Source organism: Blennius ocellaris (assembly GCF_963422515.1).
Source record: "Blennius ocellaris genome assembly, chromosome: 13".
Lineage (NCBI taxonomy): Eukaryota > Metazoa > Chordata > Actinopteri > Blenniiformes > Blenniidae > Blennius > Blennius ocellaris.
Window position 1 is genome coordinate 12,595,133 of NC_137662.1, and position 17,146 is coordinate 12,612,278.

At 40.3% G+C, this 17,146-nt stretch overlaps 1 protein-coding gene across 4 annotated transcripts in view; it reads left to right on the forward strand.

The window, feature by feature from the left end:
* Positions 1–266: 266 nt before the first annotated feature.
* mlip (muscular LMNA-interacting protein) overlaps positions 267–17,146 on the forward strand; it is a 36,281-nt gene continuing 19,401 nt past the window's right edge. For 2 of the 4 annotated variants that reach the window (XM_080507712.1, XM_080507709.1), the window contains exons 1-9: positions 267–420; positions 5,823–5,948; positions 10,487–10,615; positions 10,944–12,608; positions 13,180–13,278; positions 13,806–13,883; positions 14,284–14,367; positions 14,448–14,483; positions 16,329–16,373. In XM_080507712.1, coding sequence (XP_080363838.1) covers positions 391–420; positions 5,823–5,948; positions 10,487–10,615; positions 10,944–12,608; positions 13,180–13,278; positions 13,806–13,883; positions 14,284–14,367; positions 14,448–14,483; positions 16,329–16,373 — 2,292 coding nt within the window. In that variant the 5' untranslated portion in view covers positions 267–390. The remainder of the gene's footprint in view (positions 421–5,822; positions 5,949–10,486; positions 10,616–10,943; positions 12,609–13,179; positions 13,279–13,805; positions 13,884–14,283; positions 14,368–14,447; positions 14,484–16,328; positions 16,374–17,146) is intronic. The other 2 variants (XM_080507710.1, XM_080507711.1) reach the window with 2 other exon arrangements.

A 17,146-nucleotide genomic window follows, 5' to 3' on the forward strand; every position in this document is an offset into this window, starting at 1 on the left:
AAATAAAACAAACAAACCTCAGTGAAAATGCATCATTTTATGAGTTATTCATAGAAAAGTGTGGGGAATGTTTAATAATTGTGACCAAAGAGTGGTTGCATGGAACAATCAGGGCAGTTTTGTTGCTCCCTCAGCGTTTGTTGCTTGTGTGAACATTGTCAGCGGTGCCCTGCAGACGGCCTGCTGTCTGCAAGCTATTTGTGGCTATTATGTGTCTATAAAAGGAAATCTGCAAGGCCACGCGCACACACCAACGGTATTACAGATTGAAGTTCATGAGAGGGGCTGAAAAGGTGGACATCTCATCTCTGATGTCAGCCCGCATCAACATTTGATGTCTTTGGTGAGCACGGACCTGAGCTACTGGATGGAGAGGCACATGAAGCAGAAATGGACTGGATAAATGAAAAGGACGGCGAGGTAAGAGGGTTTGGGGAAAGAGCATTTTCTATTCGAAAACATGTCATTTTTCTTCTCAGCTGTTTGACATTAGACTGCAGAGATATCCAAGCCCGGAGTTTGCTTTATAGTTGCAACCTGAGTTTGAATTCAATTTTTAGATGAAAATTTCCTCAAAGCTGTGTGAACTCTTTGTAACCAGCACCCCCTGCTGTGTCCTCCAGTAGCCCCGGGCATCTTCCAGGCAAACACACCGAAATACTTACAAACACAAACAGAGCCAATGATTTCCTGTTACATTTACCTGGATATCACTTATCAAAACTGCTTGAAGAGCAGAGTTTTGACTATCCTGAAACATTAAGTGTAGGGTAGAAAAGAAATCTGATAAAAACATTATAAAATGGGAAAAGGTTTGTTTATAACAGTTCTTTAATGTGTTGCTCTTTTACTCAGTTGAATGTGATAGTAAGTGTTTGTGTGTATGTGTGTGTGTGTGTGTTGGCTCAGTCTCAGTATATGATCTTGGTAATAATCACAATATTTGTTTATAATCTTAGCCCCATGCTCGGTAGCAGCTGGCTCTGGGCTATATTTGAACACCGTATCTACTCCCTCTGCTCTGCAGGGAGCGGTGATGTGTTTGTCTGTAATTAAACTCTTTAGCTGGTGACACACCCGACTGTTTATTCTTGTTCTGTGGCATAATGTCAACTGCCGTGAGATAAAGTTTGACGTCTGTGGACCACTTTAAAGTTTCACGAATGTCTCAGCTGAAAGTCCACTCGCTCGCAGCTTCCTCGAGGTACATTTGTCACTTTCTACTTCAAGTCATAGTTTACGACAGGCCACTTTAAAGAGCACCACACATGGTGGTCCCCTTCAGGATATGATTTAGTGCTGCTTCTAGTCAATCTTTGGGACAGGTCTGAGATGCCACAAGGAAAAATTGAGCGGGAGCTCGCATGCAACGAGGTGACACGCAGCACTGTGAGGCAGTGGTGGCTGGAAATGTGATCTATGAGGACGGCATGACCTCGGCAGCACTCAGCACTATTAAACATTAAAGCTGGCTCCAGTGGGCAAGTAGGAAATGCACGCTTTAACCTTTCACAGTATAAACTTACTCTGTTATGACTACAGGGGACAAGCAAACAAGACGCTTTCGCAATAGCATGCATAGAAAAACAAGTTAATGAGATGATTGTTTTTGTCAAAGAATTTACCCTGTGTTTTTTTTTTTTATAATCTATTTATAGCTGATTGCTGTTATTTTTAAGATAAATATCTCAGTCCCACAGCTTTAAGTAAGTTATGGAATTTATGGAAACCGCAAATAGAGAAATCTGTAGTGGTGTTTTTTGTAGGCAGAAATGACCCTGAAATAATCCTGAAGTTAACCCAAGAAGCTGAAATCATACATTGATTTTCTTAGTGACTTAATATGTTTTGATATTTGCCATTCACTAAGGTGCTGCAGATGTCAGAGACCTTTTCTTCTTTTTTTCTGAATGACATTTCATTTAATCTTCTTGCCAATTGTTCACTGAATTGACTTGAATAGATAATTCTTGGTACTATTGTACACATTCAATTGAATACTGGCTTTTATCTTGTCAAGGAGGCTTTAGCTTCAATCTGGAGTAGGGGTCTGAACATTTGTGGACAAAAGAGCCATTTTCTTGATTTTCCACTAAATAAAATTGAGTCTGAAGCTGCAAAATATGCACATTTATCTGAAACAAATAAAAAAAAAAAAATAAGAAAATGTCTATCCTTACAAAAGCATTAATGAAATGTCATAGACACATTTAGATATATTTTTATTACATTTTTAGCAGTTTGGCCAATTATAAAGGGCATTTTCCCATGGATTTTTAGACATTTTATACATCTGGGCTATCTTAGCCTTTTGCGCGCTTTAATAGTTTATTTAGCCGCTATGTGTTTCCGAAAGATTACAGCAGTTTTAGCTACCCTGATTTCCCCCCCTCATTTTATTTATTTGTTTCCCTTTTTCCTTTTCTTTCTTTGCTTTTATCCTTTCCCCTTTTCAGTTTTCCTTTTTCCCTTTTGCTTTTTAAATTTTTTTTCTCATTTTCTTTAACGTTCTCCCTTTTTTCCCTTTCCTTTCTTTTCCTTTCTCTTTAATCATTTTTCCCCCCAACAAAGTTGTTCTGGATGTTTTTAGCTGTTTTAGCCTATTTCGCTGTCTTTTTTTTGTTGTTGTTTTAAAATAAAAAATAAAAAATCAGTGTATCATGTAAAATAATATAAAAATAAATGTTTATTTCCATTACATATTACGAAAGCTTCGGAGAGCCACTGCTGTGCAAGGGGGGATGAATATAGAAAAGGAATTTAAAGTCGGTTTGATTTTTCCTGGTTTCTGGATTCATTACTGTACATTATACAGAATTGGAAAGTGAGATTTAGTGGGACCCAGTCCTTTTAAAAATGCAAAAAAAGAAAAAAAAATCATTTGAAAATGCACCTGCACTATAAAATGCATGCAACACTGGATCAAAACCAACCGATGGCCTTGAAGTTAAAAGTAATTATTCTTCAGTGAATCCAATGTAAATGTAATGCACACACCCCTGTGCAGAATAGCAGTTTTACCAAAGATCTTATCAACTATTTTAATATAAGTCTTCTATACGTACACCAAATCATTTCAATATCAAAAGCCAGTAGCATTATTGTGAGATTTATTATATCTGGCATGCAACTTGACTGCATGTTTTGAGACAAAACCATGTGATGTGAATAAAAGTGGCTCCCATTGAAGATGATAACAGGCACACTCACTTCCTTCTCTGAATTCTTGGTGGTCCCGCTGTTATTACCGGCAGTCCTATAAATAATGAGCTTGTTCACATTTGCTTTTTTACTCACTTAATCTTTGCTATCACGCTGTATTAGCCTGGATTATGTTAATAGATAATAGCTAAGATGAAAAGAGGGTTGTGGTGTGGCAGTCTGCTATTCCTGATATGACACAAACTGTGCTTTGTAATGACTGATGATGAGGGGAAATGGGAGCAACATAAGCTTACCCACTACAACCACACTTCTTCAAGGGACTGACCAGGTGTTTGGGTCAATATCAATACTGGACATGCAGGCTCTTATGGCAATAAACATGTGTTTGATCCCTGAGCTCAAGTGTGTATGTAAAGTAAGAGACAATCTAAACAACCAACAGACCAACACACAATAAATCCAGGCCATGCAGCCCTGAGGTCTATACTGGTTCCTAGTTAGTATTGACTGAAATGAAGAGTGGAGCGTCGGGAAATACAACATGATCACACCACACAAAGATCTACATCTCCTAAATCCATTCTTCATTATTCATTGCTGGCGACACATAAAATTGAATAGAAATAATATTACACAGTGGATGTAGTTTTATATTTTAAGTACATTTCAGAGCAATATTGATTTGTAAAATACTCTGCCAATGTGTCTTACACTGGTATTAGGAAGAGCCGCAAATTCTTTATCAGCAGCAGCATAAATGTGCAGCGGTCATGTGATCCTTGTCTCAAGAGGGTTCTTAAATGACGTCTGCTGATTAGTTGATGAAATTTCACTGCCCCGATTCACTGGGTGGCAGTTCGAAGATGACCCGACAGCGGTGCAGAAAGAGAGCAGACGTGATTACAATGCAGTGGAAGCACTTTTCATCAGTGTCTGTGCTGATTACATCAGTAGGAATGAATAGGAAATATTTTCACTCAATCAGAGCTGTAAATACCATTGAACTCGATTTACAGAGGTACAGTATCTGTGCCACCACTTTGATAAACTGAGGCCATGGTATCACCCATGATCACGAGCAATAGATGGAGAGTCTGAGAGTGAGAGGATTAGTATTAGTATTAGTATTAGTTTTGACAGTTTAATGGCTTTTTAAATGTGAAAAAAAGTGCAATGTTCTAGTTACACTCAACATTTACCATTTTAATTCTACCAAGACAAATGTTGCCCGGGCCACATCGCTATTTTTCATCTTCACAGCTCCACATATTTTCAGCAAGACTGATCCCTGGTGGGAATCCACCCATTAGCACCGACAGTGAAAGTTGTAACTCCCACTGATCCTGTACTAAAAGCTGAAAGCTCAATGTGGTATTTTCTCTAAGCAGCTGTTCTTTTGTTGTTTCACAGAATAGACATGTATATTATCCCAAATGTCTTTTCAAGGCCAATACACTCTTTTCTTTAGCTGGACACCAGAGACCTGATTGGAAAGCAAACTATTAATTTTAGAAAACTTCTGGCGTAGAGTGAGCATATTTTACTGGGGTAAAAAAAAAAAAAAAAAAAAAAAACCCAGGTTGCTCAAAAACCTGAGTTTGATATTAAATTAATGTAAAATTACTTATTAGCTGCAACATGAATGGGAGCTACTGCTGTAAATATATCATGAACAGGTAAAAGTAATCTTCATCAATGCTTATCACATCTATTGCCTTTGTGGTTAACAGGGTTTGTGGAATTTAATCAAGAAAAGAAATGCTCCCCTTTTATGTAATTTTATCATCTTCAAAGGCAAAGCCCTTTAAAAAGCATAAAAGCGTTGAGCATCAAAGCATCCCCGCGTCGACAATATGCGCTTATTGCATCATTAGACACTGATTACTATTAGAATTGGCAGCTGCTATTCAGACAATACATGTTGCTCATTCCAGAGCAGTTTGAGAGCTGGGTGCATCGATTGTATTGGACATTGACAAAATGTCCCACTGATCGAATCACCCCTGGTTTTTCATGCTTTCTAATGCTTGTTATAAGGTTTTCCATCATGATCTGACAATGTATTTGCTGGAACAGCCACTATCCACATCTGTTATCCAATCTTGTAAAAGCACTGTTTACCTATGTGGCTAATGTGTTTAATATCATTGAATTTCTATTTTGCAGATGTGTTAGTCACTTCAACCAACGTTTCGCGTGAGGGTCATCAATAGTTACTAGATTATCCTTATCCGCACACTTTATAATGTCACAGGGACTCCTCCTAGTGTATACACAGAATATATAAAGCAGATGCCCCGTGCAGATGAGGACATGAGCAGGTTTAAATGCAGTTCATCGCTCCTCATTGAATATGGGTGTATCAATGCTTTCAGCAGCAGGGTGCTTAATTACTTAATCTGTGTGTTTGGGCGTATGATGATGGATCGTGTGTGTTAGGGAATGCTACTGCTACTCTGTACAGCAGAAAGATAAAGAAAATAAAAGCCAATTTCAGTAGCTGTGAGAGAATATTCCGTTAAGTGGCTCACAATGGGATTTTAACGAGACCTTGGCATGATATGAGAACCTCTCATTTATGAACTATTTAGAATTTTTATACATTTGAGTCACTGCCTGCAAACCCCCCCCCCCCCCCCCCCCCCCATGTTTTACAGGTTTCAGTGGGAGTGCCATCAAAGCCCTCTATTTTCACATTTGTGCCAGTGGTGCAGAAATTACCAATTCAAAGCATCATTTCTGAGGAATGGAGAGCTGAAGCCCTGACAAGGAACATACAAAAGGTACAGGAGCATTTTCTTGTCTATTAGTGTTATTTTTATTTCAAGACATCAATGCAAAATAACCCCAAATTGTTTCTGGTTAAACCAATGAAAGCATTGCCATTTAATATCCATCCATCCATCCAGCCATCCATCCATCCATCCACCCAGCCATCCATCATCCAGATTCCTTTAAAAGTAATACTTTCTTGTATTACTTTAGTCTAACTTTTTACCTGGAAAAAACTTTTGCATTGTGTTGATCTCAAAGCAATCCGAATAATATCCTCAGGAAGCTGCTAAAGATTTTCACCAGCTGTAATTATTTCAGCAAATAATCAGCAAACTGCAATTACAATTAAACATACTTTGCTTGAAAAGAATAAACATGACATAAACTGTTTGGTGTCTAGTGGGTTTCCTCCGTTGTTATTTCCTACCAAGCCTCAGTTTTAAACAACATAATCCAAATAATTTGCCAGAAGTTTATTTGATGTATTCCAGGAATGATCTAAAGACAGAACACATAAATGTGTTTTAAGATCAGTATTAAAGAAATTGCGGAGTTACCTCAAATGTCAAGGTGCATCGTCTGCTGCTCATCATGATGTATGACAATGTATGAATTTTCTTTCAAACTGATGTGAAAAATTGAATTGAACACCAATCAATAATTTTGATGTCTTTCCACCATTATTTGTATTGATGGCTTCATCATTTTTGACATTGAGTCCAACATTTTTAGCCCCACTTCACCACACAAGCTGGAAATGTTATAGCTGACACCTAGTGAGCCACTTCATCTTGGGGGCTGCTGTCAACCCCCACCGGTGTTGATTGCTCAGGGCTTATAGGTGCCATTGAATGTTCATTCAACATCACAGCAACACTTCAGCTCCGGGTGCCTGGAGTCAGCTTGCTGGCAGCCTGCACATAGACTTCAAAGCTCTTTTTTCCCTGGAGGGATGGCACCATTAGTTTCTCAACTCCCCCCACTGCTATTACCTAAAGGAGTGGCAGCCTTTCAAGTTGTTGACATGTGACTGCACAGCTGCAAAGCCGCCAAGATACTCCTGTTTTAGTACACATAGAAGTTGCTACAGTTTTCCCAATTGAGGCTATCGGGTTGTGTATCGCTATTATCTTTCTGTTGTGTCCTCATCTCAACTTCAGACAACTTCATGCCTTGTGTGTTGTAATCAATTTTTCTCAGATTTTTAGTCGTCAAGGTGTTTTTCCCCCCTCAAAGTCAATGCTATCAATTTGGTGAGTTTTCTGTCCAATAACAGTTTTGTGGAGAAAATAATTTGATGTCCCTATTCAGTTAAAAGCTGTGATTCTCAATGTGGAATAAAAAAAACTATGTAAAAATTACCCACTTAGATGATTACATTGCTTGATTAACAAATCCTATTGCTACAATTCATATTTCCACTATCTGTGAGTGGCAGACTGAATGTATAGAAGGTAATGGAGTGTAACAAATTAATGTGATTTAATTTTTGTGAAGCGGCACAAGTGGAGCCTACATTTCATCAAAGTAATGAAAGTGCTCAACGATAAAGTTTTTGTGGTTAACAGTCCTGCCTCATATAGAGACTGGGCTGAGTTTGTCTGTGCAGAGATTGCACATTCTCCCTGTTCATGTGTGTATTTCCAGACAGAGTGTGTGTGTGTGTGTGTGTGTGTGTGTGTGTGTGTGTGTGTGTGTGTGTGTGTGTGTGTGTGTGTGTGTGTGTGTGTGTGTGTGTGTGTGTGTGTGTGTAGCCCTAGCCTTGGCTTGATTCCCCCTGGATTTGTTAGACACGTGTTTTGAAGATGAATGAGTGCACACAAAAATAAATCCACACTACCCTTTAAATTATTATGACAAAGAGAAACAGGAACATCTTCAGAAATGATAGAAACATGAAGGATGAATGAAGAAGCCTATGATATTGTGAGCACAGTCGTGGTCTCAGTTTGGCACAGCTGTATCCGTCATCTCCATTGTTTAGATCTCTGCTGCTGCTGAAGAATACAACAGTGTTCATCACACTCCAGTCTTGACAAGACAAGAATAGTGCCAAATGTTGAATTGTGGTGTTTAATTACCCACTCTGTGTGGCTCGGGTACAAGCCCCTCGCCTTTCTCATCAGCTTCCATTAAACTCAAAAATAGGATTTTTCTTCTGAAGGCTTTTTAGCTCATCCCTCGCATGGTTTCCGACAGAGTTCATAAAAATGTAGAGGCACTGATGTAAACAGGCTTCATGCAGTGACTCCGGATGAAGAATCCAGTCACATTTGATTCTGTTCCCCTCAAAAAGGAGGTCAAACATATCACAGTAGTTTCAAAAAGCTCAAGACCCAAGATGTGAAACTGTGTCTGAATGATTTGTAGTCCCAGATAAATGGGCATAAAATCTGCAAATGATACAAAAAAAACAAAACATTCTAAAGTTTACAGAACCCCCCCCCCCTTATCACTGTGATTTAAATTTAATCACTCTGTGGGGACTGACGCTGTCACTGCCAAGAGTTAAAGCGCAAAACCGCTATCCTTCCAATCAGACTTTTGGCTCGAGAACAAGATATTTTTCCTCAAAGTTTGGCACAGTTCCTCCACTGCATCGTTTTGCTGTTTTTTCATGCGAATCCACAAATAGTTCAAACCATACATGAAAATGTGGAAGACGTCAGGACTTTCTGTGAGTCTGAGTTTTGTGAAGAAAGTATAAAAAGTGCCTCTTCATCAACTGAGGTTCACTTTATGGATGGAGTAGCTGCAAACAAATATGAATATATTTGACAACATAGCATATCTGCCTCTGTGAGTATTAAATCTCTTTTATGGAGAAGAATCATGTGTTTCTACTACAATGCACATGTAGGACACATATCGTTTTTTTAATGAACTTATTCTGTACAAACACTTACATGTTGTCAGGTACCATCCTGTTAATGTTTGGAAGGAGAGCAAAACATCAACTTGACAGTAATCCAAAATATAGTTAGCAGCAGTTTGCAGCTTAGACTGAGCCTCAAACCTGTGGCGTTCATGCTTCAAAGATCAGGAACCCACCCCAGTGGCAGATTGCACAAAGTATGAAGATTTATCCGAGAGACATTCAGCAGCTCATTAATCCACCAGTGTGATGGAGAGCAGCCTGTTCATCTTTCTTCTCAAAAGAAAGAGATTGCATATGTGCCCCTCTGTAATATATTTAATTAGATGGGGCCGTTTCAAGTGGTCATTATGAGTTTATTCACAGCACAGCCACCACTGAGTTTCATAGTAAGCTTCACTGCATAATTCACATCTAAGTTTAAATACAAGTTTGTTTGTTTTGTTTCTGTGTGCTATCCCGATTTGGATCAGAGCTTGCATTCAGTTATTCAGAAGATAGTGAGGGAGCAGATGGTTTCCCCGATGAGTGCACACTTAGTTAATTTAAATTCCAAAAGCACAGCAAGTAAGCATATTAATTTCAATTTGTTAAGAAAAGTCCTCAAGCCAGAACAACATCAACATCATACATGCACAACATATACCACATGTATGATTATGCTGTGCTTGCTACGGTGCTCTTATATTTTGGTATTTACTGGCAGCAGATGTGAAGACTGTGCAAATCACTGCAGTTATCAAGTTTAAGCCAATTATGGTGATCTTTTTCACACAAACGTCTTTTTAAATCCAATGCCAGAAAAAACAACAACATAGCAGCTTTTCATCCCCCCCAACCCCCCCAACCCAAAGAACATTTCCTTTGAATTAAATTAAATGAATTTGTGTTATGTGTTTTTTTTACAGTCACAATAAAAAGGAAAGCTTCAGGTCATGTCAGTAATTATGGCTACGGTGAGCAGTTATTTATTTGAGCCTCATGCTACTGTCGCACATATTAATATTTTAAAAAGAGGCTCCATATTTGAAATGGATCATATTAATTTGTGTCTTATCTAATATAGCAGAAAGTTTTATATATTTTATTGTTGCTGCAGGAGCACTATCAGTGTCGGTTCACCTGACATTCTCATTGAAGTCTGGCAATTAAACACATCAGCGGAAATTACAAGAGGGTGGCGACAGTGGACGATAGGATTATTATGTTAAAATTACAGTATAGTTTTGATGCAACCCAATGCGTTTATGCTCATTCTTTCAATATATTACTTCTCTGAATCAAGTGTTTTTAACTTGGGCCATATACTCTTGAAAATAAAATCATTTAGGCTGCATCTTTCAGGTGATAAAATATAAAACATCAGTGAGCATCACTCATATTTGTCATATATAGATCAAGACTGAAGTCATTACTTTACAGTTGCCACTCAACGCTTGCGTCTGCAGCCCATCGGTCAGTTGTTCAGCTCTGCATACGACACACGCACTAAACCAACGTGGACATGGCATGTGTGCATACATGTGAGTCATGTGTCCGTGGTGCCATGTGGTGCACGAGTCACCCCCCCCCCCCCCACCCTTGGAGAGGCCTGCTGAAGTTCACCTCGGGTTTTCTCAGGTTTCACTTGCTCTGTTCCTTCTAAACATTTGCCTCATTTCCTGCCGTCAGATTGTAGCCGTGCCCCCTGAGAAGACAACCCAGGAGACCATGTCGGACAGAGAGACTTTCAAAGCAGATAGAGTTTTTATCAAGGACTCTGTGGAGGGAGGAGCAGGAAATGCAAGTCGAATGCCTCAAGTAAGTCCAACGCACTCACTCTCAATGTCATGAGAGGAAAAAAAACCATGAAGCTTTAATTTATAAGATATTTATGTTTATACATGATATATGTATATTTTCAAATTTTAATAAATCACAAAGCCCTGTCATCAAATTGACTGGAGAAAAAAATAACTGCTCTTTTCTTCTTTGTGCGTGATATTGTGTATTACTTATTCAGCAGTGTCAAAACTGTTATGAGGAATAAAAAAAAAAGGGTTCCGTTTGTTTTGTTTTTAAACAAAGTCCATTTTCAGTCCTCAGGTAAGATGTACAGAAAAAGTGAACAACTGTTTCTGTCTTTCAGCTGAAGCCAGATTACGTGAGCCTCTCTCAACCCAACGCCTCTCCTCCAGTCAGAGCTCGGGCTGAAAATACACTCAACCACGGAGACGCCAGGACGGAATCTATGGAAACAGCTGTTGACAAACACAGGGGCATTTCCCAGCGGCGGAGTCACAGTGCTGCCGGGCATGCTGAGGTTAGCCTGGGTTGCTTTCCAAATAGAGCGTCTGTGTCAGAGGACAGGACGAGCCCCACAATCTCTGCAGACCTGTTCCCCACCCCAGCTTCATCCAGAGAGTCCATCCTGTCCGAGGGCTCGGACAAGGAGAAGAGCTGGTCCGCTGTGCCGCTTTCCTCTGTAACCTCTCCTGTGTCTTTCAGCCGCACAGTCTCTCCGTGCTCATCAGTGCGCTCTGGCATCTTCTCTCCCACTGTCATCCAGATCAAGAGGCACTGTCTTGCTCCTGGCTCTAGTTTGGTTAATATTCCTCAATCCTGCTTCTCATCCTGCGACAGCTTGTCCTCCGTCTACCCACAGTCCCCCCCTCCTCGTCCCCGGCACCGACCTCCTCTCACCCGACTCTCCCTTCTCACTGCCATCCTGAGAAAAGGTCGTCTCCCCGTCTTGTCCTCGGCTCTACAGCGGCCTTACACCCCCTGCTGGCCCATTAACCCTGTGACCCTGTCCTTCTGTAACGCATGCTCAGCGGCCTCCAGTGTGGCCTCCATCCCCCTGGAGTTCTCCTCTCACTTCTCCTCATCAACATCTATTGATAGTCAAAGCCACAGTCACAGAGAGGCTGACAGGTGCACCACGGCTCCCCCAGCAGTGAGGCTAAGTGAGCTCAACAGAACGTGCCCACAGACTCAAGGAAAGAGATGCCCCGAGCAAATTCGCCCAAGCAGTGCGCCTAAATGGCAGCGAGTGATTTCACCTCCTCCAGCAAAGAGCATCACACTGCCCCGAGTCCCACTGCCTCTGTTCAGCTCCAAACTCCAATCTGTTACTTCTCCCGAATGTGAAGAATCCCACTGGGTTACTTCAAAAAAAGTGTCAGACTTAAATCTCCCCACCACCCAGTTCCCAGAGCAGAAGCCAAGCAGTGCTCACATGTTTCTCAAGAGCCACGCAGAAAATCCCCTTAAAAAACTCATCTCTTCTTCCCCTAAATATAGTAATGAGCCAATCACCACCGTGCCCCAGAAATGGAGTTGCCAACCAAATTCGTCTCTTTCAAAGCTTCACTCGCTTTCTCAGCGACTCAGATCTCCGCCTGTCTGCCCTTCAGATCTCCAGAATTCTCACTCATGTGCCACAATGTTCCCTGTTCGGTCTCAGGTAACGTCACCTGCTCCTCCTGGACGAAACACTATCAGAGGGTGTGAGCCAGAGAGGAGTCGCCTAATTCCCACAAGTGCTCCATCACCTCAGAGCTTTAGCAAAACGCACTGTCTGTCCCCTTCTCGCTACACGCCCATGGTTTTTTCCGGATGGCCGTCGCCCATCAGCACACCCACGCCCACGCCCACGCCCACCTTCACCTCCACCCCCACCCCCACGCCCTCTCCTGCTCCACCTGTCAGAGACCTCACGCTGTCTCCTTCCCTCTCCCTGCGCTCCACGCCCTCTCCTAGGCCGGAGAGTGGAATATCAGACAGCGGTGACAGAGAGGGTAAAAAAAGAAAGGTAGACATTGCACTTGCATGGCTTGGCTCGACTGAAGATGATTTCTGATATTTTCTCTCTGACATGCTGCTGTTTCATGCTGTGTGGTTAAAAATACATTTCACTCATTTGATATGAGGACATCATGCAGTTTTCCCTGTATCACTGGTGTTTGCTCATGTTAAAGATTGTTGCTCTACATACATTTCTAAAGTAAAACATTTGAAATGTCAAATATCTGAAGAAAAAGGGAATGCAAGTTGAGTAACATGGCACAAGTTTTCTGAGTACATACTAGTAGTAATCCAGTATATTAAGAGAAGACCCTGAATTTAAATGATAGACACTGCCAAGCTGTCAAAAAGAGACATCTGTACAAATGTCACGTGTTTTCCAGTTTTTTTCCAGTTTTCCACTAAAAGATATATTTTTTAATACTGCTGTACATCAGTTTTGCATGATTAACTGTCTGCAGCAGTTCGTGATAAGGCAGACCTAATTAAACATGAAAAAAAAAAACATATGACACATTACCACAAGACTTTGCAATTTTATTTGAAATTGTAATTGCCAAATGCATTTGTATTCACAGCCTGTTCTTCTCCCTTCTGAACTCCAGACACACAAGATTAAGTTAAGCTACAAATCACTTGCAGCAATTCCCACAAACACCCTACTGCTGGATCAGCAAGTAAGTTTCTGTTCTTTTCACTCTAATCCTCATAACGCACTCCGTTATTCACAGGTCTGAAATTCAAATGGTACAGGTACTATAATGCAGCTTAAGAGGTATTATACACATGAGGTAAAATTGGAATAAAGTCAGAAAATTTGAGGTTTAATTTAACAAAATTACACATTTTACAAAGAGTTGATTTTTGGGGTTTTTTTTTAAATAAAAAAATGTCAATTTATATTAAAATTTATAGAAGGATTCACATCTATGTGAAAATGTAATTTTTTAAATCCCCCCGCCCCCCCCAAAAAAGAAAGAAAGAAAGAAAAAGATTCAACTATGAAAAACAGGCATAATGCTGCCGTGTGCATACCATAGTACAATACATTTAAAACTAGAGATGAGGGACGTCGGTGTGGGGAGAATACCAAGTAGGTACTCTGGAATGATGTGAATGACATTTAGCAACAAGTGTGACATATATAAGAAAGCAGCAGTCTTGGCGGCACGCTCAATGTTTTCCCTCTCTTTTGCTTTTATAGGTGATAGATGAGCAGATAGAAAGACAAGACAGTCGGTGTGACATGCTCGACGGAGCTGTAGCGGACACCCACGCTGAGGTAGTCAAACACACAACATGGTTTTCATTGTATGTTCATGTATTGACCAGCTTGTTCAGGCCTCAACGAACCAGCTTAGGACCCCAAAAAAGCTCTACGGTAAATTTAAATGAAGAATGTTATCAGTGACCCGCTGCTTGATATCATCAACGCAGCCTGATAAAGATGTTTTTGTGTCGCTTCTTCTTAGCTTCACCTGCGTAAAAATGAAAAGACAGACAGACTGTGTTGTGATATTATTCAACAGCAGGCTGAAGCTAATCCCCCAATCAAAAGAAGGCAGAGCCTCAATCAACCAGGCAGGCAAAGGAGAGCTTGGAGAATTCAGTGGAATCCGCTGTGTGTGCACATATCGCTCACTTCACATTGAAGAATAAAAATTATATTTTGCTTCCCACAGATGTGTTCGCCTGCTCAACTTCGGCAAGAGTCAGAGGAACTCTACGCCGTCATTGATGAAGTATTGGCAAATTCCATTCCAGATGTGAGTTTTGCATCATCTTCATTTGTTAAAGTAATGCAGGTTTGGTTTAATATTCAATTTAACTATCTTTCTCATTGCAGTCCTCCAGACCATCAACAGTTAATGCAGGTCAACAGGTAAAGTGTTTTCTTTTAGCAGCATGTAAGCTGTTCATCTGACTTCAACATCTCTAATTACTTATGATGAACCTTCAAGCACTTAATTCTGATTCAAATTTCAATACAGTCACAAGTTACTTCTTTGAAAAGTAGTTGATAGACTTTACCAGTTACCAAAGCCCAAAACAACCAGTGACTTGTGTGCAAAGGTGTTGATCAGGGTTCTGCAACCCGCTTCTCTCCAGTCAGATGGAGCCGTTCTGCCGCTCTGGTGTGTCTTTCCCAAAATTGACAACGTTATTTCCACGTTATTTCAATTCGGTTGCACATCAGACAATCTTTAAAAGGGCTCTTATCTTGCAGACTGAGGCAACAAATGTGGCACTACAATGAAAGGATGGTTCCATGAGGTTTTCAGCTGAGATGTTTGTCACATCCGCACACGTTACCTTGCCGCCTTTGTCTTGAAGTGATAAATGTTAATGTTAAGAGGTTTTCACTGAACTTAGTCTCGAATGACTCTTATTGAAGAAAAGTTTCTGAGAACAATGCAAAGTTTCCTTCTATCTGAACAGATTTGAGATAATATGTTTGTTATGGGGAGAGAAAATGGCACAACCAACTAAGAAATAACTGAGAAATGTCAGCACTTTTGACCCCCCCCCCCCCCCCAGCTTGATAGGGTCAGAACAGCAGAAGTTTCCTGGCTTAATTGAAACATGTTGCATAATTATGATAAATTATGATCTTAAAGTACATGTTTTAAAACTTATAGGTACATATTCATTCAGTCATTCATTCATTCATGCATGCATGCATTCATGCATTCATTCATTTTCATTCCCTGGTTAGACAACAATTACTCTTTTAGTTACAAAGATTACAACAAACCTGTGGTCTATCAAGCAAATGTTTCAAAATGGGCACAAAATTACAACCTCATGGTGAGATAAGTCTTTAATGTCCCATTCAAATGGCTAAACACAAGAAAATCACACTCAATACACATATATCAAATAGAATTTCATTGCGTCGAGAGATAACAGGCATAGTCTGATAACAGCTCACATCTGAAATACAATTCTCACTAAAAACATGAATTATTGAAATCACATTGAATTAACAATTGCAAAATAAAAAAAACAGTTGGGGCCTGTGAGACATGGACAGCATAAGTCTCTTAACTGTGATTTACTGAAACGTGAACTGAAACTGATATAAATGATAAAAGTGAATTCTTACTATGATCCTCAGCACAAAAAAAAAGAAGAAAAAAAAGAAGGCATCTCATTTCATTATTCATCAAGCAGAAAGTTTCTGGTTGCTTTCCAGAGGAAAGATGTGTGTGTGCGTGTGTGTGTGTGTGTGTGTGTGTGTGTGTGTGTGTGTGTGTGTGTGTTTATCCTTGAGACGTCAGCACGCCACAACCTCAGATGGTTGACCGAATTCAAGAACGGAGAGATGAAAATGGAAGACTGTCAGTCACTCACAAGGAAAAACTAGAATTAGTGCCTCATAGTGATGTGACAACCAGAAAAGCTACAATTGGGATTAATTATACGTCTAAGCTGACATAAAGCCTGGAGCGAACACTTTATTCAGAAGTGTCATAAAATCCAATATCTATCTATCTATCTATCTATCTATCTATCTATCTATCTATCTATCTATCTATCTATCTATCTATCTATCTATCAAGAAAACAGCCAATTTGTCCTCTTCTCAGCAAACTCTTCTTGTTCTTATGGTCTTTTCTCTCATTTATGTAAAGGTGACCTTCACATTTTAATATTCAAGTCACATGTGCCGGTGAATGAAACTTATTTGCGTCACTTCTGTCTGTTCTGTTTTTTCAACCTACAGCAGAGCAGCTCATCCCCAAAATCCCTGGGGCGAGAAACCAAATATGTAAGTTTAAGTTGCATAGTTTCTCCTGTGTGATTCAGGAAATGGAAACACGCACGTGTCGCAAACACAACGAGACAAAACCAAACAGCATTTCAGCGACTTAACTTTGAAAGGTTTTCTCTTTACAGTAGGAAACGTAAATAAACAAGAGTGAATGTTGTAAATGTTGCAGGAATTGTTTTGACACGTCGGGTGTCATGGTTACAATTAGCCTTCCATCATGGTTGAGATCAAAAGGCGTGCATGATTTTCTCTCGCTCCGACTCTCGCTTTCCTGGTGACGCTGATTTTGTTTTATCTCTCCCTTCATCCACTGCGGTGGCTTTGACCTGCGACGGCTGCATACACACACACACACACACACACACACTTAGATCACTGTGACACATGTGGTTGTGCAATATTGGTTGCTGCTCTCCAGTAGTTTGCTTGTTTTATGAATGCAAAGCGAGACTCTCTTGTCCAGTATGATCTCCGACAGCTCACGTTTCACTGTTTAATTTCCACTCTTCAATTTCATCTGTTGCCTCTTCAGACCTTGAGTGTGTTCTCTTTTAGGTTCCAGCATGCGAGAGAGGTAGAGAGGCAGAGAGGTAATTAGTTCCTGATGGGACTCAGGTGTGTTCCGAGGTCCCGCCTCCTCCTGCTCTCGCATGCAGCTCCACTCAAGTCCCCATTTAGCGTCAAAACACATCTGTTGTGCCACACCTTCTTTTATGAGAGCGTGTATTTAAGGTGTGATGAGATGTGAGCTGTTTAGTCTCAAATATTGA